The sequence below is a fragment of the Coregonus lavaretus genome, assembly GCF_964263955.1.
Source record: "Coregonus lavaretus genome assembly, chromosome: 11".
In the NCBI taxonomy this organism is placed as follows: domain Eukaryota; kingdom Metazoa; phylum Chordata; class Actinopteri; order Salmoniformes; family Salmonidae; genus Coregonus; species Coregonus lavaretus.
In genome coordinates, this window is record NC_139998.1 from 46,297,782 (window position 1) to 46,319,222 (window position 21,441).

Consider the following 21,441-nt stretch of genomic DNA (forward strand, 5'->3'; position numbering starts at 1 on the left):
AGGAGCTGGTTATAAGTTATGTTCCTATCCAATAACAATGGACAAAAGGGTCCTATCTTGTCAGCCTTGTCAGCAGGTGGCCAAGGACAACACCCACGCCATAGGCCTCTCAGTTCTTCCAACTCACGAGTTCTTGCTCTGAGGACACACACACACAAACATCATCACTGTTAAACACACACACACACACACACACACACAAAAATCCCCTCTCTTAGGCTGAACATTTGAAGACAGAGAACCCGACTCAGAGCCAATGCAACAGTGACAGTAGCCTGGAGGGGACCTCGCCCAACTCATCAGGACCAATCAGAAGATCAGAACTACTAGATTGAACCTACTTCATTTATTGCATAAAATGTCTGCACACAATGTTTCGGGGCTCTCTTCAGATAATAATAATAATAATAATAATAATAATAATATGCCATTTAGCAGACGCTTTAATCCAAAGCGACTTACAGTCATGCGTGCATACATTTTTGTGTATGGGTGGTCCCGGGGATCGAACCCACTACCTTGGCGTTACAAGCACCATGCTCTACCAGCTGAGCTACAGAAAGTGGATACTCATGGATGCGCATTGCAATTGTAAAATGTCAACACAATTGGAGACACCACGTCATTTTTGGAGACATGTTATTGACAGTAAACTATTGTAGATGCGACTGCTAACTAAATAAAACATTTTAGCTGGCTAGCTAATCATCTTAGCTAAATGTGGGGCAAACAATTCAGTTATTTACCGTTAATTTGAGGGATTGGGGTGAAAGAAATCGAGTTACATAGTGATACTTTACGATATACTGTATTGACAATATCGCAATATTTTAGCGCTAGTTGGCTGTACCTGCACCAAAACACCATTATTGTTCCTTCATAGCTTGTTCTCAATCTTTTCACATTGGGAGCCAATTTGTTTTCAGCACTTTTATTTCCATGACTGATCAAAACTCGTTCTCATGGCTTTCTGATCCCTCTGCAACAGACATATGGTGCGCAATAAAATCACAGTATCGAATCGCAATACGTATAGAATCATGAGACTCGCAATGCTGATGCATATATCTTATCGTGAGGTTCCTGGCAATTCCCAGCCCAAGTTCATTTGCCACAACAAATCTCTTCGCTAGCAAACGCGATGTCTTCTCCAAAACGGCAATGTGTCTCCAGCAATGTTTACTTTTTTGACGTTCTATGGCATCTCCACTTTCCAAGCATATATGACCACATGTAATATTTTGGTAAGTGATGCAAATAGTGAACTATGTAGGGCCAGGATGTAAAATATATGTAGCTGCAGCAATTTCTCTTATCTGATATGGTAAGTAATGGGGCTTGATTTATAGCTCCCTAAGAGTTTGACGAACGGGTCCGTGAACGCGATTGCAGATATCTTTACCTCTGAATAAACTGCCTTATATTATACAATTATCCACCTTGTCCAAAAGTCTCTACTTTTTCTCCGTTCTCCAGTAAACTTGTTTTATCAACAATAGTAAGGTTCAATGACACAGAAAGCAGTTCAATGTCGGGGTACAGAGTCGCTCTCTTACCAGGATCGCGGTCCGCTCTGACCAGGGTGAAGGTGACCGGCTCCACCTCTCTGTCCGGGACTCTGTCATCCAGTCAAGTCTCCCAGCTGTATTGGGATTACAGCTGCCTGCAGCGTTTTCATTATTTAGTCCGTTCGTAGCGGGTATGTACACGATCAACAAGATCAGTCCAAAACCGAAGATCAGTCCAAAGCAGAATGTTTGCAGAATGTTTGTAAACTAAGTCTACAAATTAAAAACATAAAATAACGCCACACTGCAGGTCGCAACATAGACGCTGATAGCCGCCATTGTCTTAGTTACGTTCAACGTTACGTCACGTATGACGATAGCGCGTAAGTGCATGCACACAGACACCCATAGAGAATGTATTGAAAGCTTTGAAATGTGAAAAAAATAGATTTTACATGACAGGCTATGAGAGACTTCTGGGCGATTTTCAACCTGACTGAAATCGCCCAAAAAACGGGCGGGGCCATTTGAAGCACGACTTTAGCCTGATTTGACATTTAGTGGCTGGCAGATCAGACGTGAACACTGATAACTGCTGTTGCCGTGATATAATTTTTTATAAATTTATTTTAAAAAAAATATAATATTATTATAATTTTTTTTTTATAATTGATTAGAAAAAAAATCCCTTCCTTTTCCCGTTTGGCAGTGCGTCGCCCATATCGCCCTATTGAACAAGCCGTCCCTGGAACACACTGAAAAGTAACTTGATACTGTTGATCAGTCAGCACAAATGGGGTATATAAGAATGACAAGACAGCAGCAGAAGGAGGTTATGCCAGAGCTGGAATTTATTCTACATTTGTTTGAAACAGCGATGCTGTCATTGTCCGGTAAATTGACGCTAAAATGCACAACTGAGGTCTGTTTACATGTGAGTTTGGGGTTCAACCATTTACTATATGCTGTTCATAACCGTTTAAATCTGGCTACTTCATTTTACCTTAGCTTGGTCTGTGCAATGCAAATGAACGTGAGTAGCGTGGCAGTTTCCCAAAATGTTGTGCTTTTAACATATGTTTTGTTTAAGAAAGTATGATCTATTGTGGTGCATGAACTGGCCATACATGTTAGCTAATGTTACAATCTTATGTTGGCTAAGGTTACTTAGTAAGCTAAAGTTCATTGGCTATCATAGCAGCCAAGGAAGTTCGCTAACTTCGTTTATTTGTGCATATTTGTTTGTGCTCCGATTACGCGCAAGTGTCTAGATCAGCAGTTTACACATGACTTCAGCCTAATGTGAAAAACATTACTTGGCAAAATATAGCTACCTAGCTAGCTAGCTTGCTTTCCTCGCTTGTTGGTTAGCTACTTAGCCAACGTTAGCGCTCTTCTGACTGGTATAACGTTACGTTAGCTAGCACGCTAAATCAAAAATATATGTTTGCATTTATTGATTAACCTCAACTTGAATACCTCCATATAGCTAGCCTAGGTTTGTTCGCATACACTTCTTATGACTGACAGTGGCAGCATGGTGCAAGTAGCTGTGTTGTTGCCAAGCAACCAACCCCATGTTAGAACTCTGAGTTTCGGTTAAAAACTATGTTAGCATTGTCAGACATGCTACAAAAAGGATGAACATCGTTGGTTCTTAACGAACAGAAATGAGAATGTGAGAGTGATAAATTATAAATGTAATAAAAACTGTTGCACCTAGACATTTTGTCAATCTAGCATTTTTTTAATTCAATGGTCACTTTATGGACGCTCTAGTCTCTTTAATCCGATGTCTAGAATTTGAGCTAGGTCGGCGCAATAAATACTCTTAAAAATAAATTGCTAATGACCCTGTTAAGAAATCTGGTATGTGGTTGTCGGTAACGGCCGGACGGCTCATGACGAGAGGCGGGGAGTGTGTTGTGCACCTCCAATCACGTTGATTTGACCCATGGGCGGCGCACAATTGGCACAGTGTCGTCCAGGGTAGGGGAGGGAATGGCCGGCAGGGATGTAGCTCAGTTGGTAGAGCATGGCGTTTGCAACGCCAGGGTTGTGGGTTCGATTCCCACAGGGGGCCAGTATGAAAAAAAAAATGTAGGCACTCAATAACTGTAAGTCGCTCTTAGAGCGTCTGCTAAATGACTAACATGTAAATTTGTGAACTTTCATCGAGATTGGTGTCATATTGGTTTAGATATTTAACATTGAGCTTCAATCAATGTCTATCTATTGTGCGGGCTATCACCCCTACAATAATAAGATCATGGTTCAGGGTAATGGAGGACACCAGATGCTTCACAGTATGCCATTCTGTCTGTTCTTGGTACAGTGAATGTTTTTGGCTCTGATGGGGAAGTACAGACAGTGAGACTTCCCTTGATGGTATTGTGATACTGGTATCGTGACAACACTATGGCTGCACACACGCAAAAAGAGAGAGGTTCAGAGAGAGACAGAGACCGAGACCGAGAAAGAGAGAGGCCGAGAGTCAAATAACCCACCTCCACACCATTTATTATCAAAACCAAACATTGCACCCCCTTAAAGCAAAGTCGTTGACTTTATTAGGTTGTCTTTCCCCCAGCTGCATTTCTGATGACATTACCACAGGGAGCAATCAAGTGTGAAACTGCCTTTTTATTCTGAAAATAAATATAGATTCATAAAGTCATCACAATTTACGAGAGATGAGATCACCTGTGCGCTCCACATTAATTAACTACAGCCACAGGGGAGGTTGATAAGAACCATTTGCTTACCGTAATGATCAGAAGGATGCAAGGACCTTCACCTGCATTTGTAACCCCTGCGGCATTCTAAGGGTAAAAGACTCCAACTGGTAGCTATGTTTTGAATGGCAGGATTTACATACAGTGCCTTCAGAAAGTATTCATACCCCTTGACTTATTCCACATTTTGTTGTGTTACTATGGAGGACTAAAAGTGCCACAATTAAATAAATAAATACACCATTAAATAATTACTTAAATGTGTCATTAATTAATTAAAATTAGAATTAAATACATAAATGTGTAATTAAATGTATCATTAATTAATTCAAATACCGATTCATTTTATGTAAAATACATATATAATTATTTCACTATTTACATTTACATTTCATGATCCTGCATTGCAGTGATTCATGAATTACTTAAAACTGTCAAACTGACCCATCAAAGTCAGTGGGCGGGGCTAACGCGAATCTAGTCTGATCCATTGCTTTGGTCTGAAGTAGAGTAGGCCAACCTGGATAGAGACAATGGAGGATCTCCGTGAACTTTCCAGGGAGTTGGTTAGAGACATTTTAAACTTAGCAGAGGATGTAGAAGCAGGACCTGCTGACATTATCCGGAATTGATTTGTCTTGGCTTGATGCAGAGGGTAACCAATCAGGCGTTAGGTTCCGCCTACCAACTTTTGATGGGTCAGTTTGACAGTTTTAAGTAATTCAGGAAGCACTCCAACGCAGGACCATGAAATGTAAATGTAAATAGTGAAATTATTATATATGTATTTTACATAAAATGAATCGGTATTTGAATTAATTAATGACACATTTAATAACACATTTATGTATTTAATTCTAATTTTAATTAATTAATGACACATTTAAGTAATTATTTAATGGTGTATTTATTTATTTAATTGTGGCACTTTTAGTCCTCCATATGTTACAGCCTGAATTCAAAATGTATTCAATAGATTTTTCTCTCACAATCTACACACAATACCCCATACTGACAAAATCTATTGAAAGTTAAATACAGAAATATTTCATTTACATAAGTACTCACACCCGAGTCAATATTTGTAGAAGCACCTTAAGCCAGCAATTACGGCTGTGTGTCTTTCTGGGTAAGCCTCTAAGAGGATTGTGCAACATTACCCATTATTATTTTCAAAATTCTTCAAGCTCTGTCAAATTGGTTGTTGATCATTGCTAGACAACCATTTTCAGGCAACAGATTTTCAAGTAGATTTAAGTAAAAAATTTAACTCTGCTTGGTAAGCAACTCCAGTGTAGATTAGGCCTTGTGTTTTAGGTTATTGTCCTGCTGAAAGGTGAATTAATCTCACAGTGTCAGGTTTTCTTTGAGGATTTTGCCTGTGCTTAGCTCCATTCCATTTATTTTTTATCCTGAAAAAGTCCCAAGTCCTTAACGATTACAAGCATACCCATAACATGATGCAGCCACCACTATACTTGAAAATATCGAGAGTGGTCCTCAGTAATGTACTGGATTTGACTCAAACATATCACTTTGTATTCAGGACAAAAAGTGAATTGCTTTGCCACATTATTTTGCAGTATTACTTTAGTGCCTTGTTGCAAACAGGATGCATGTTTTGGAATATTTTTACTATACAGGCTTTCTTCTTTTCACTCTGTCAATTTTAGGTTAGTATTGTGGAGTAACTACGATGTTGTTGATCCATCCTCAGTTTACTCCTATCACAGCCATTCAACTCTGTCACTGTTTTAAAGTCACGATTGGCCTCATGGTGAAATCCCTGAGCGGTTTCCTTCCTCTCTGGCAACTGAGTGAGGAAGGATGCCTGTATCTTTGTTGTGACTGGGTGTATTGATACACCATCCAAAGTGTAATTAATAACTTCACCATGCTTAAAGGGATATTCAAGTTCTGCTTTTTTGTCATTTTTACCCATCTACCAGTAGGTGCCCTTCTTTGCGAGGCATTGGAAAACCTCCCTGGTCTTTGTGGTTGAAGCTGTGTTTGAAATTCACTGCTTGACTGAAGGACCTTACAGATAATTGTATTTGTGGGGTTCAGAGATGAGGTACTCATAAAAAATCATTTTAAACACTATCGCACACAGTGAGTCTATGCAACTTATTAAGCAAATCTTTATTCCTTAACTTATTTAGGCTTGCCATAACAAAGGGTTTGAATACGGATTGACTCAAGACATTACAGCTTCTCATTTTTTATTAAATTTGTAAATATTCCTAAAAACATAATTCCACTTTGACATTATGGGATATTGTGTGTAGGTCAGTGACAAAAAAATATCAATTTAATCCATTTTAAATTCAGGCTGTAACAACAAAATAGGTAAAAGAAGTCAAGGGGTGTGAATACTTTCTGAAGGCACTGTAAATTATCATATACTGTAGCTATTTTAAGTGTGTGTGTGTGTGTGTCTCACTCTCTGTTACAGCTCCACCTCCTGGGGAAATCAGCAGGAGGCCCCTTGACTAAATGTCATAATCAAAATAATTGATTCCATTAGCAGGAATGGGAAAAACCTGACTGAGAATGAGAACATGAGCTGTGGCGTCAAGAGGAGGGCTCATCAGTGTTACATGTGTAAACACCATTATTTACTTATGGAAATTAGACTCTTAATGAATTCAACCTAATTCATTCACAGCTCTCATCCTGTCTCTTTTCCATTTAATTATGCTAGCAAGAACAGAATAAGTAAAATTTTCCTCCATGAGAGGACACAATCCTCCTCGACACCTCAAAGATGACATAAGAGCCTTTGAGTCTGGTGAAATCATTTCACCCTGCACCCCAGAGGTTCAGAGGGCTGTGTGCGTGTGGTTTGGGACCGCAGAGCCCTGTGTCACGAGTGAGGAATGCCCTGGAGGCACAGATAAGACTTTATGACAGAGTGGCCTTTCAAGTCCACCCACAATCACAATCGCACACATACTTGAGCAAGACTTTTGACGGAGATAGTGATGCATTAACACATAGACAATTCACAGGCAGTGATGCAATAAAGAGCAAGCAGCACAATCGTCTGATTTATGCTTCATGCTTATCGCCCAAGTTTATCACACAAGGAGCCTCTCAGGGCGATAAGGTAGGGAAGTGGTGGGGGTGTGATGGGAGGGAACACAGCTTTGACTCATAATTACCTCTGTCGACAGTCGAGACATTGACGCACAAGCTCTGGGACACCTTCACCCGGTGTGGTAGGACTGCAGCTGAGGGAGACAAACAGAGAGTTGGGTTGTGATACATTGTCATATTTTCTAGCCCCATCTTTCATGCTTTACTTATACAGCAGCAAAAGAAAATCCATATTTTATAAGTGCAGAATATCTTTATTCCTCAAGAACCTCAACATACCTCATGAAAAAAGGGCCTATGTGGCTTGTTCTTTGTCTTGTTTCCATAGCAGTGAATGATAATATTGTCTATGATTCATGATATGCATTGATTTGATTGCTCCTTGGAATGTGAGTCAATATGTCATCTTGCAAATCCCATGTGGCCTGTGTGGTCCAGTTTTTACAGCCACTGACCCCGGAACACGTATGCCAGAGTCGGCATGGGTTCAAATCCGGCACACTGCCCTTTGACTCACCCTCCCAGGTCCTTCCAACATTTTACTATCTCTTCAATAAAGCTAAAAAAATTACGAAAGGAATGGGACTGCCCCACTCCTTAAGAAAATACATATATACTGTGAATCCCAAACGCAGACCAACTTATCACAAGACATCTAAGCCTATCTTAGTCTTAAATAATACAATTAGTGCCTAATACTGAACTAGGGACGGGCATTTGACATTTTTTGACGTTTCCAGTACTCGCATGATTTTTTTCTGAGTACTCAACAAAAACAAAAAATATGTAAAAAGGCCCACACACACTGGGAGAGAAAAAGTGGACATTTATCTATAGGCCTATGCCAACAGTGCTCAACAAAGCCTAATTTATCATAGCATTGCAGATAACAAATCCTAATTTCTAAATGTATTAGATACACCATCCCGAAAAAAATGGTTCGCTCCTACACACAGTGAGTCATGTGGCCGTGGCTTGCTATATAAAATAAAAATCACATTTTATTTGTCACATGCGCCAAATACAACAGGTGTAGACCTTACCATGAAATGCTTACTTACAAGCCCTTGACCAACAACGCAGTTAAGAAAAATAAGAGTTAAGAAAATATTTACTAAATAAACTAAGTAACAATAAAAGAAAAATAACGAGACTATATACAGAGAGTACCGGTACCGAGTCAATGTGCAGGGGTACAGGTTAGTCTAGGTAATATGTACATGTAGGTAGGGGTAAAGTGACTATGCATAGATAATAAACAGTGAGTAATTGTTTGGGCCTTCCTCTGACACCGCCTAGTTTAGAGGTCCTGGATGGCAGGAAGCTTGGCCCCAGTGATGTACTGGGCCATACGCACTACCCTCTGTAGCGCATTACAGTCGGATGCCGAGCAGTTTCCATACCAGGCGGTGATGCAACCAGTCAGGATGCCATCGATGGTGCAGCTATATAACTTTTTGAGGATCTGGGGACCCATGCCAAATCTTTTCAGTCTGCTGAGGGGGAATATGCATTGTCGTGCCCTCTTCACGACTGTCTTGGTGTGTTTGGACCATGATAGATTGTTGTTGACGTGGACACCAAGGAACTTGAAGCTCTCGACCCACTCCACAACAGCCCCGTCGATGAGAATGGGGCCGTGTACGGCCCTCCTTGTAGTTTACGATCATCTCCTTTGTCTTGTTGACGTTGAGGGAGAGGTTGTTGTCCTGGAACCACACGGCCAGGTCTCTGACCTCCTCCCTATAGGCTGTCTCATCGTTGTCGGTGATCAGGCCTACCACCGTTGTGTCGTCGGCAAACTTGATGGTGTTGGAGTCATGCTTGGCCACGCAGTCGTGGGGGAACAGGGAGTACAGGAGTGGACTAAGCACGCATCCCTGAGGGGCCCCAGTGTTGAGGATCTGCGTGGCAGATGTGTTGTTGTCTACCCTTACAACATGGGGGCGACCCGTAAGGGAGTCCAGGATCCAGTTGCAGAGGGAGGTGTTTAGACCCAAGGTCCTTAGCTTAGTGATGAGCTTTGTGGGCACTATGGTGTTGAACTCTGAGCTGTAGTCAATGAACAGCATTCTCACATAGGTGTTCCTTTTGTCCAGGTAGGAAAGGGCAGTGTGGAGTGCAACAGATTACGTCGTCTGTGGATCTGTTTGGGTGGTATGCGAATTGGATTGGGTCTAGGGTTTCCAGGATGATTGTGTTGATGTGAGCCATGACCAGCCTTTCAAAGCACTTCATGGCTACAGGCGTGGCGATAGTCATTTAGGCAGGTTACCTTGGCATTCTTGCGTACAGGGACTATGGTGGATTGCTTGAAACATGTAGGTATTACAGACTCGGTCAGGGAGAGGTTGAAAATGTCAGTGAAGACACTTGCCAGTTGGTCCATGCATGCTCTGAGTACACGTCCTGGTAATCCGTCTGGCCCTGCGGCCTTGGGAATGTTGACCTGTTTAAACGTCTTACTCACATCAGCGTGATTACATAGTCGTCTGGAACAGCTGGTGCTCTCATTCATGCTTCAGTGTTGCTTGCCTCGAAGCGAGCCGGGGGGCTAAGGTCAGTCTGTTATATCTGGTGTTATTCTCCTGTCTTATTTCGGTGTCCTGTGTGAACTTAAGTATGCTCTCTCTAATTCGCTCTCTTTCCCTCTCTCCCCGGAGGACCTGAGCCCTAGGACCATGCCTCAGGACTACCTGGCCTGATGACTCCTTGCTGTCCCCAGTCCACCTGGTCGTGCTGCTGTTCCAGTTTCAACTCTTCTACCTGCAGCTATGGAACCTTGCTTGACCTGTTCACCGGACGTGCTACCTTGTCCCAGACCTGCAGTTTTCAACTCGCTCGCTCTACCGCACCTGCTATTTCAATCTCTAAATGCCCGGCTATGAAAAGCCAAGTGACATTTACTCCTGATGTACTGACCTGTTGCAACCTCAACCACTGTGATTTTTTTTTGACCCTGCTGATCATCTATGAACGCTTGAATATCTTGGAGAAAAATCTGGCCTTAATAGCCATGTACTGTTATAATCTCCACCCGGCACAGCCAGAAGGGGACTGGCCACCCCTCAGAGCCTGGTTCCTCTCTAGGTTTCTTCCTTTCTAGGGAGTTTTTCCTAGCCACCGTGCTTCTACATCTGCATTGCTTGCTGTTTGGGGTTTTAGGATGGGTTTCTGTATAGCACTTTGTGACATCTGCTGATGTAAAAAGGGCTTTATAAATACATTTGATTGACTGATTGATTGATTAATTCATTCATTCTGGTTGGGATATGTACGTACGGTCACTGTGGGGACGACATCATCGATGCACTTATTGATGAAGCCAGTGACTGATGTGGTATACTCCTCAATGCCATTGGATGAATCCCAGAACATATTCCAGTCTGTGCTAGCAAAACAGTCCTGTTGCTTAGCATCCGCGTCATCTGACCACTTCCATATTGAGCGAGTCACTGGTACTTCCTGCTTTAGTTTTTGATTATAAGCAGGAGGATAGAATTATGGTCAGATTTGCCAAATGGAGGGCGAGGCAGAGCTTTGTACGCGTCTCTGTGTGTGGAGTAAAGGTGGTCTAGAGTTTTTTTTCCCTCTGGTTGCACGTGACATGCTGGTAAAAAGTTAATCTGTTTTACCTAAGTTTTCCTGCATTAAAGTCCCCGGCCACTAGGAGCGCCGCTTCTGGATGAACATTTTCTTGTTTGCTTATGACCTTATACAGCTCGTTGAGTGCGGTCTTAGTGCCAGCATCGGTTTGTGGTGGTAAATAGACAGCTACGAAAAATATAGATGAAAAAAACTATTGGTAGATAGTGTGGTCTACAGCTTATCATGAGGTACTTTACCTCAGGCGAGCAAAACCTCAAGCCTTCCTTAATATTAGCGCACCAGCTGTTATTGACAAAGACACAGACCACCAAATCAAATCAAATTTTATTTGTCATATACACGTGTTTAGCAGATGATATTGCGGGTGCAGCGAAATACTTTTGCTTCTAGCTCCGACAGTGCAGTAATATCTAACAAGTAATATCTAACAATTTCACAACATATACACAATACACACAAATCTAAGTAAGGAATGGAATTAAGAATATATACACTACCGTTCAAACATTTGGGGTCACTTAGAAATGTCCTTGTTTTCGAAAGAAAAGCTATTTTTTTGTCCATTAAAATAGCTGGCCTTCTTGAGACTAGTTGAGTATCTGGAGCATCAGCAATTGTGGGTTCGATTACAGGCTCAAAATGGCCAGAAACAAATAACTGTCTTCTGAAACGCGTCAGTCTATTCTTGTTCTGAGAAATGAAGGCTATTCCATGCGAGAAAATGCCAAGGAACTGAAGATCTCGTACAACGCTGTGTACTACTCCCTTCACAGAACAGCGCAAACTGGCTCTAACCAGAATAGAAAGAGGAGTGGGAGGCCCCAGTGCACAACTGAGCAAGAGGACAAATACATTAGAGTGTCTAGTTTGAGAAACAGGCACCTCACAGGTCCTCAACTGGCAGCTTCATTAAATAGTACCAGCAAAACACCAGTTTCAACGTCAACAGTGAAGAGGTGACTCAGGGATGCTGACCTAGGCAGAGTTGCAAAGAAAAAAACACATCTCAGACTGGCCAATAAAAATAAAAGATTAAGATGGGCAGTCTGAGATATGGCTTTTTCTTTGCAACTCTAATGTATTTGTCCTCTTGCTCAGTTGTGCACCGGGGCCTCCCACTCCTTTCTATTCTGGTTAGAGCCAGTTTGCGCTGTTCTGTGAAGGGAATAGTTCACAGCGTTGTATGAGATCTTCAGTTTCTTGGCAAGTGCCATTTAAGATTAATTTATAGAAACCTTAATATCAACTGGTTATATTATATCGTGGAACAATCTTCAAAAAGGCATTAACCTCAGCAGTGGCGCTTGCTTGTAGAAGCCTATGGCTGAGTAATGGCATAAACTTGCTTTATTAATTTAACAGACAAAACAATCTTATTTCCCGAGCCCTTATCAGAGTCATCTATTTTATAGTAAAAAATAAAATAAAACATGTAATGTATCAAAATAAAATAGAACAGAATATTTTTCCAAATGAAAAAGTGTGAAGTGATGCGCATCTCGAGTCTGGAAGTTATTCTCAAATAGTGATCATTTGAAACGTGGCTCAATTTGGAGAGTTGAAAGAAAATAAATTCAGGGTTAAAAACTCATCTGTCTTCTTTTCCATATACAGACGTTGGATTTAGTTTATTCTACCTGTTCTTTGGAATTTTCTAAATGGATTAACAATTCCACATTGAACAATGCATGGTGATGAATTACATCCATGACATCGGAAAATAGACTAGGCGCAATTATTCAAAAACTGCAGCTCATTGTTGGAAGACATACTTTCCTACTTCAATCAACCAGTCCATTTTGAATTTGTGACAAAACTGTTGTCATTTAGCATGGAATGTAGCTTGTGTATTCCATCAGTTTGATAGGTTTTTATAGGCATTTTATTTCTGTAGGCCTAACGGGAACTTGTGTGTGCACTCAGCACGCGTTTGTGTAGGGCGCGGTCAGGACAATTGAGTAAATGAGACATGGAGGGGAAAGGGAATTTAGGGAGAGAAACTGTGTGATGCTTGGCTTGGTTTCTTTTTTTGTTGTGCCCCGCAAATCCACATGTACAAATGGAACACTAGAGTCAAAGCAAATTAATGTAGTCTTCAAGACAGGCAGCCACAAAATAGTTCTACAGATTTGAGAAAAAAAAAGTGATCTCGTTAAAGATCGAGCTTTGACGTCTGTTCGAGTACTCATGCCTATCCCTTTACTGAACGCGCTCTTAAAATATTAACCATGCTCTCTTTAACCCTTATAACAACTGCACAGGCCCCATACTAACATCCACAATCAGATGTCATAAAAATACACACAGGAACTCTTTTGAAGTTCTCTGTTTCATAGCAGATACGCTTGTTAATTCCTAACAGGCCTAACCTCAGCATGTCAATCTTTAGAAGAAGATGATAAGAACTGCAAAACATGCACAATGTCTTGACTTAAAAGCGGGACAAACATTCACATAATCTTTGGATACTGTACGACTACAAAGGATAGATACAAATGTTGGTTGAACTAAGTTAGCCAAGCCAATCCCAATATCAATAAGGTTTGAAGTCAAATAGAATTGTCCCTAAGCAAAATACGCATGTGTATCATAAAGTTTGGTCTGTGATAAGACAACATAAGCAACAACACCCTAAGATTGGCACTGAAATGACCATGTTCTAAACAGTGCCCTTCGTACTATGCCACGCTAAGTAACACAAGTTACAGTTGAAGTCGGAAGTTTACATACACCTTAGCCAAATACATTTAAACTCAGTTTTTCACAATTCCTGACATTTAATCCTAGTAAAGATTCCCTGTCTTAGGTCAGTTAGGATCACCACTTTATTTTAAGTATAGTAGAGAATAGTAGAGAGTATTATTTATTTTAGCTTATATTGATTTCATCACATTCCCAGTGGGTCAGAAGTTTACATACACCCAATTAGTATTTGGTAGCTTTGCCTTTAAATTGTTTAACTTGGGTCAAACGTTTCGGGTAGCCTTCCACAAGCTTCCCACAATAAGTTGGGTGAATTTTGGCCCATTCCTCCTGACAGAGCTGGTGTAACGAAGTCAGGTTTGTAGATCTCCTTGCTCGCACACAATTTTTCAGTTCTGCCCACAAATGTTCTATAGGATTGAGGTCAGGGCTTTGTGATGGCCACTCCAATACGTTGACTTTGTTGTCCTTAAGCCATTTTGCCACAACTTTGGAAGTATGCTTGGGGTCATTGTCCATTTGGAAGACCCATTTGCGACCAAGCTTTAACTTCCTGACTGATGTCTTGAGATGTTGCTTCAATATATCCACATAATTGTCCTTCCTCGTGATGCCATCTATTTTGTGAAGTGCACCAGTCCCTCCTGCAGCAAAGCACCCCCACAGCATGATGCTGCCATCCCCGTGCTTCACGGTTGGGATGGTGTTCTTCGGCTTGCAAGCACTCCCCTTTTTCCTCCAAACATAACGTTGGTCATTATGGTTGTTTCATCAGACCAGAGGACATTTCTCAAAAAAAGTACGATATTTTTCCCCATGTGCAGTTGCAAACCATAGTCTGGCTTTTTTATGGCGGTTTTAGAGCAGTGGCTTCTTCCTTGCTGAGCGTCCTTTCAGGTTATGTCGATATAGAACTCGTTTTACTGTGGATATAGATACTTTTGTACCGGTTTCCTCCAGCATCTTCACAAGGTCCTTTGCTGTTGTTCTGGGATTGATTTGCACTTTTCACACCAAAGTATGTTCATCTCTAGGAGACCTTCCTGAGCGGTATGACGGCTGCATGGTCCCATGGTGTTTATACTTGCATACTATTGTTTGTACAGATGAACGTGGTACCTTCAGGCGTTTGGAAATTGCTCCCAAGGATGAACCAGACTTGTGGAGGTCTACAATTTTTTTTCTGAGGTCTTGGCTGATTTCTTTTGATTTTCCCATGATGTCAAGCAAAGAGGCACTGATATTTGAAGGTAGGCCTTGAAATACATCCACAGGTACACCTCCAATTGACTCAAATTATGTCAATTAGCCTATCAGAAGCTTCTAAAGCCATGACATCATTTTCTGGAATTTTCCAAGCTGTTTAAAAGGCACAGTCAACAAGTCTATGTAAACTTCTGACCCACTGGAATTGTGATACATTGAATTATAAGTGAAATAATCTCTCTGTAAACAATTGTTGGAAAAATTACTTGTGTCATGCACAAAGTAGATGTCGTAACCAACTTGCGAAAACTATAGTTTGTTAACAAAACATTTGTGGAGTGGTTGAAAAACGAGTTTTAATGAGTCCAACCTAAGTGTACAGTGGGGGAAAATAGTATTTAGTCAGCCACCAATTGTGCAAGGTCTCCCACTTAAAAAGATGATAGAGGCCTGTAATTTTCATCATAGGTACACGTCAACTATGACAGACAAAATGAGAATTTTATTTCCAGAAAATCACATTGTAGGATTTTTTATGAATTTATTTGCATATTATGGTGGAAAGTAAGTATTTGGTCAATAACAAAAGTTTCTCAATACTTTGTTATATACCCTTTGTTGGCAATGACACAGGTCAAACGTTTTCTCTAAGTCTTCACAAGGTTTTCACACACTGTTGCTGGTATTTTGGCCCATTCCTCCATGCAGATCTCCTCTAGAGCAGTGATGTTTTGGGGCTGTCGCTGGGCAACACGGACTTTCAACTCCCTCCAAAGATTTTCCATGGGGTTGAGATCTGGAGACTGGCTAGGCCACTCCAGGACCTTGAAATGCTTCTTACGAAGCCACTCCTTCGTTGCCCGGGTGGTGTGTTTGGGATCATTGTCATGCTGAAAGACCCAGCCACGTTTCATCTTCAATGCCCTTGCTGATGGAAGGAGGTTTTCACTCAAAATCTCACGATACATGGCCCCATTCATTCTTTCCTTTACACGGATCAGTCGTCCTGGTCCCTTTGCAGAAAAACTGCCCCAAAGCATGATGTTTCCACCCCATGCTTCACAGTAGGTATGGTGTTATTTGGATGCAACTCAGCATTCTTTGTCCTCCAAACACGACGAGTTGAGTTTTTACCAAAAAGTTCTATTTTGGTTTCATCTGACCATATGACATTCTCCCAATCCTCTTCTGGATCATCCAAATGCACTCTAGCAAACTTCAGACGGGCCTAGACATGTACTGGCTTAAGCAGGGGGACACGTCTGGCACTGCAGGATTTGAGTCCCTGGCGGCGTAGTGTGTTACTGATGGTAGGCTTTGTTACTTTGGTCCCAGCTCTCTGCAGGTCATTCACTAGGTCCCCCCGTGTGGTTCTGGGATTTTTGCTCACCGTTCTTGTGATCATTTTGACCCCACGGGGTGAGATCTTGCGTGGAGCCCCAGATCGAGGGAGATTATCAGTGGTCTTGTATGTCTTCTATTTCCTAATAATTGCTCCCACAGTTGATTTCTTCAAACCAAGCTGCTTACCTATTGCAGATTCAGTCTTCCCAGCCTGGTGCAGGTCTACACTTTTGTTTCTGGTGTCCTTTGACAGCTCTTTGGTCTTGGTCATAGTGGAGTTTGGAGTGTGACTGTTTGAGGTTGTGGACAGGTGTCTTTTATACTGATAACAAGTTCAAACAGGTGCCATTATTACAGGTAACGAGTGGAGGACAGAGGAGCCTCTTAAAGAAGAAGTTACAGGTCTGTGAGAGCCAGAAATCTTGCTTGTTTGTAGGTGACCAAATACTTATTTTCCACCATAATTTGCAAATAAATTCATTAAAAATCCTACAAATGTGATTTTCTGGATTTTTTTTTCTCAATTTGTCTGTCATAGTTGACGTGTACCTATGATGAAAATTACAGGCCTCTCTCATCTTTTTAAGTGGGAGAACTTGCACAATTGGTGGCTGACTAAATAAAAATTTTCCCCACTGTTTGTAAACTTCCGACTTCAACTGTATGTAAAATACAGTATTATCGTACCAAGCATTTACAGTGCCTTCAGAAAGTATTACAGCCTGAATTCAAAATTAATTAAATACTTGTTTTCCCCTCACCCATCATCTACACACACACACACACTACCCCATAATGACAGTGAAAACATATTATTAGACAGTTTAGCAAATTTATTGAAAATGAAATTCACGCCCTTGGCAGCGATTACAGCTGTGAGTCTTCCTGGGTAAGTCTAAGAACTTTGCACACCTGGGTTGTACAATATATTTAAAAAATTAATGCTCTGTCAAGTTGGATGTTGATCATTGCTAGACAGCCATAGATTTTAAAGCCGATTTAAGTCAAAACTGTAACTAAGCCGCTCAGGAACATTCAATGACGTCTTGGTAAGCAACTCCGGTGTATATTTGGCCTTGTGTTTTAGGTTATTGTCCTGCTGAAAAGTGAATTTGTCTCCCAGTATGTTGGATAGCAGACAACCAGGTTTTCCTCTAGGATTTTGCCTGTGTTTAGCTCTATTCTGTTTATTTTTATCCTAAAAAAGACTCCCTAGTCCTTGCAGATGACAAGCATACCCATAACATGATGCAGCCACCACCATGCTTGAAAATATGAAGAGCGGTACTCAGTGATGTGTTGTGTTGGATTTGCCCCAAACATAACACTTTGTATTTAGGACATAAAGTTAATTTCTTTGCCAAATTTCTGGCAGTTTTACTTTAGTGCCTTATTTCAATCAGGATGCATGTTTTGGAATATTTTTATTCTGTACAGGCTTCCTTCTCTTCACTCTCTCAATTAGGTTAGTATTGTGGAGTAAATGCAATGTTGTTGATCCATTCTCAGTTTACTCCTATCACAGCCATTAAACTCTGTAACTGTTTTAAAGTCACCCTTGGTGAAATCCCTGAGCGGTTTACTTCATCTCCGGCAACTGAGTTAGGAAGGACGCCTGTATCTTTGTAGTGGTTGTGTGTATTTATACACCATCCAAAGTGTAATTAATCAACTTCACCATGCTCAAAGGGATATGTCTGCTTTAAAAACAAAATCAATTTCCCAATAGGTGCCCTTCTTTGCAAGACATTGGGGAACCTTCCTGGTCTTTGTGGTTGAATCTGTGTTTGAAATTCATTACTTGACTGAGGGACCTTACAGATAATTGTATGTGTGGGGTACAGAGATTAGGTAGTCATTCAAAACCCATGTTAAACACTATTATTGCACACAGAGTCCATGCAACTTATTATGGGACTTGTTAATAAAATGTTTACTCCTGAACTTATTTAGGCTTGCCATAACAAATGGTTTGAATACTTATTGACTTAAGACATTTCAGCATTTCATTTTCTATTAATTTCTAAAAATATAATTCCACTGTAATTATGGGTTATTTGTGTAGGCCAGTGACACAAAATCTCAATGTAATACATTTTTAATTCAGGCTGTAACACAACAAAATGTGGAAAAAGTCAAGGGGTGTGAATACTTTCTGTAGGCAATGTATATTGTTGTTTAGTTTCCCACATTACATCTCTGTATCAAATCAAAGCCTGCAGTTTTGTGTTTGACATCAATTTCCAAGTAGTGTCTGCTAACGGAATCTGATACTGTAGCTCCAATGAAACCAAATACATTTCTCTCTTCATAAAACATCTAGACTGTCACACGGGGGAGAATCTGTTGAAAAGTAATAGCCCCCCATCTAGAGGACAAACAAGGTAATCTTTCAGATCAAATCAAATCACATTATTTGTCACTTGCACCGAATACAACACGTGTAGACTTTACTGTGAAATGCTTACTTATGAGCCCTCTCCGAACAATGCAGAGTTAAAAAGTTAGAAACATTTGCAAAAAATTAAAAAGGAAATAGTAAAACAATAAAATAACAATAACGAGACTATTTACAAGGGGTGCTGGTACCGAGTCAATGTAGGTCATCTTTCTCAGAAGACTATCATATACTGTGCATTGTATACTGAACAAAAATATAAAAGCAACAATTTCAAAGATTTTACTGAATTACAGTTCATATGAGGAAATCAATCAATTGAAATAAATTAATTAGGCCTTAATCTATGGATTTCACATGACTGGGCAGGGGTGCAGCCATGGTTGGGCCTGGGAGGGCATAGGCCCACCCACTTGGCAGCCAGGCCCAGCCAATCAGAATGTGTTTTTCCCCCACAAAAGAGATTTATTACAGACAGATCCCACAGGTCAAGAAGCCAGATGTGGAGGTCCTGGGCTGGCGTGGTTACACGTGGTTGTGAGGCCGGTTGGACATACCACCAAATTCTCTAAAACGATGTTGGAGGCGGCTTATGGTAGAGAAATGAACATAAAATTCTCTGGCAACAGCTCTGGTGGACATTACTGCAGTCAGCATGCCAATTACACGCTCCCTCAAAACTTGAGACATCTGTGGCATTGTGTTGTACTGGGAAACGGTAACGGAATTATGCTGAGACTGAGTTTTAATTTGAAAATGTATGCCAAACATAAAACATTGATTCAATTTTTTTTTACAAACCATACAACTCTATGCACAATGACAACTTTGAACAGTTTACACAGTAAATAAAAATAAAAACATTTACTGGAAAAACTGTGCAGATGCCGTTTGGTAACAGAATTACACTAAAATCTCCCTCTGTTTTATTCTGTTACCACACTTTGTATCTGCACAGTTCTTCCTGTAAATGTGTTTTTGTAAAATTTTAAGTGGAATATCTTTTTTTTTTTTTTTAAGAGTCCTTGTGCATAGCATTCTTTGGTTTGTTAAACTTTGAAATCAATGGTTTTTGTTTGGTATACAAAAACCGTAATTCCAATACCATGGAATTGCCCTTTTGCCTGATCTACTACTGTATAAACAACTTCATAAAAATAATCAACTTTATTTGTAAAGTGCTTGTCAAAACAGTGCTCAAGCTCCCAATGTTTGTACAGGATGCACAGGGACATACCACAGACCATGCTGTCCCACACTGCATACCCATCACTAAATGAGCAGAATAGCTACATTAAATGTCTGAATGGGATACAGAGTTACAATAGGTTACAAATCTGGGCTTTAGTTTCTTTGCACTGCATACAAACTCCAGCAGAGGCTGAGGACCTTCTGTTTATACTCAATCAGCAGAAGGTTTGTGAACGAACACTTCACTTGCAGCCTTTCGTGAACTAACACTCGCACTTGACTTTTAGATTACTAAAATGTAAGTGTGTGTTTGTGTGTGTGAGAGAGAGAGAGGACAAGATGGAGCGAGAGAACTACAGAGGGAAATAGAGATCAAAAGGAAGCAGACAGAGAGGAACAGAAAGGGGATGATAAAGAGAGGAGGGGGAGAGAGGGAATGTATAAATATTTTCAGGAAATGCATTCCAAATTCATATGGTAATGTATGACTTCAAAACAGCACTTAAGAGCTGTTCATAAAAATGTATTACATTCAGTACACAATCTAAACAGTCTTCAAACAAACAACATATTGCCAAATATAAATCATCCATGTTATGCTTGCACAATCTAAAGTCTCTTAATTTAACAGAATCTCTCAATTTAAGTAGCCTGAACAATAATGTGGCACAAGTTACATGGAAGGAACAGATATTAAAGGATACGTTTCCTGAAGACTAGTTTCGAAATAAATTGATTTCACTAGGCTACTATAAATTGACGATCAGTTACACTGATGCCTAATTAATTTATAACTAGGCCTATACCAAGAAATAATCGAACAATATACAGAATAAAGATACGAATTAATTATTGGACCTATAAGTCTATATTGCAACCTTATTAAAATACCATGAGAATGTTGACAAATATAAACAACTGGTTAAAGAAAACAAGACACACAAGTGACACACCTGCCAGATTGATTAGGGCAAGTAGGCTAATCTTTCCACAGTTAGCGTAAGACTTATTTTGAAATTAAAAGCGTTTAAAATAGCCACTGTGGAGTTATTCCCCCTACACTTTAAGTACATTTTTTTCTATTATAATCAAAACATATTTGATTTAGTTCCTTGCCGAATACAAATCGCACATTTCACTGCCTGTTTTCGAAATGTTACTTTTTAAAGTCTCGCGCCGTAGAGAAACATCTTTGAAAAGTTTCACTTTCTTACCTTTGGTCGCTCGACTTCTTGAGTATTTCAGAGAGGAAAGCCACGTCAATTGCAGGTTATGAAGGAATATGTAGTTCTAGTCTCTTCATTGAAGGTCGTTGTCTTTATCATACATTTTATTGCTTTTACTTAGACTTCAAACTCTGTGAATGCTGCTTTCGTTGAGAATGACGTTGATTCAGTCACATGCCAGGAAATGTTTGTGGATGTAAACAATGTAAGCGTGCAACCAATACGTTATATATACACTAGATAACCATTTGGGGCGCTGTGTTGAAGCCTCCGCGCCTCCATCTTGGCACTCCCCAACGTTATACATTTTCTTTTTTTTTTGCTGTATAAATGCATTTATTATTGTCTACATTCGTTTTTTCCACGTGTATTCTATTACAGACAACTTAATGCGTACTTGTAAATTATATTATGTGAGCTAA

At 40.3% G+C, this 21,441-nt stretch overlaps 1 protein-coding gene across 1 annotated transcript in view; it reads right to left on the reverse strand.

The window, feature by feature from the left end:
* The window catches only part of LOC311137761 (3',5'-cyclic-AMP phosphodiesterase 4C-like), a 155,052-nt gene extending 133,888 nt beyond the window's left edge, over positions 1-21,164 (reverse strand). Inside the window, exons 1-2 of the mRNA XM_084172345.1 lie at positions 21,008-21,164; positions 7,408-7,476 (exon numbers count right to left, since the gene is read on the reverse strand). Coding sequence (XP_084028471.1) covers positions 7,408-7,428 — 21 coding nt within the window. The 5' untranslated portion in view covers positions 7,429-7,476; positions 21,008-21,164. The remainder of the gene's footprint in view (positions 1-7,407; positions 7,477-21,007) is intronic.
* Positions 21,165-21,441: the final 277 nt, after the last annotated feature.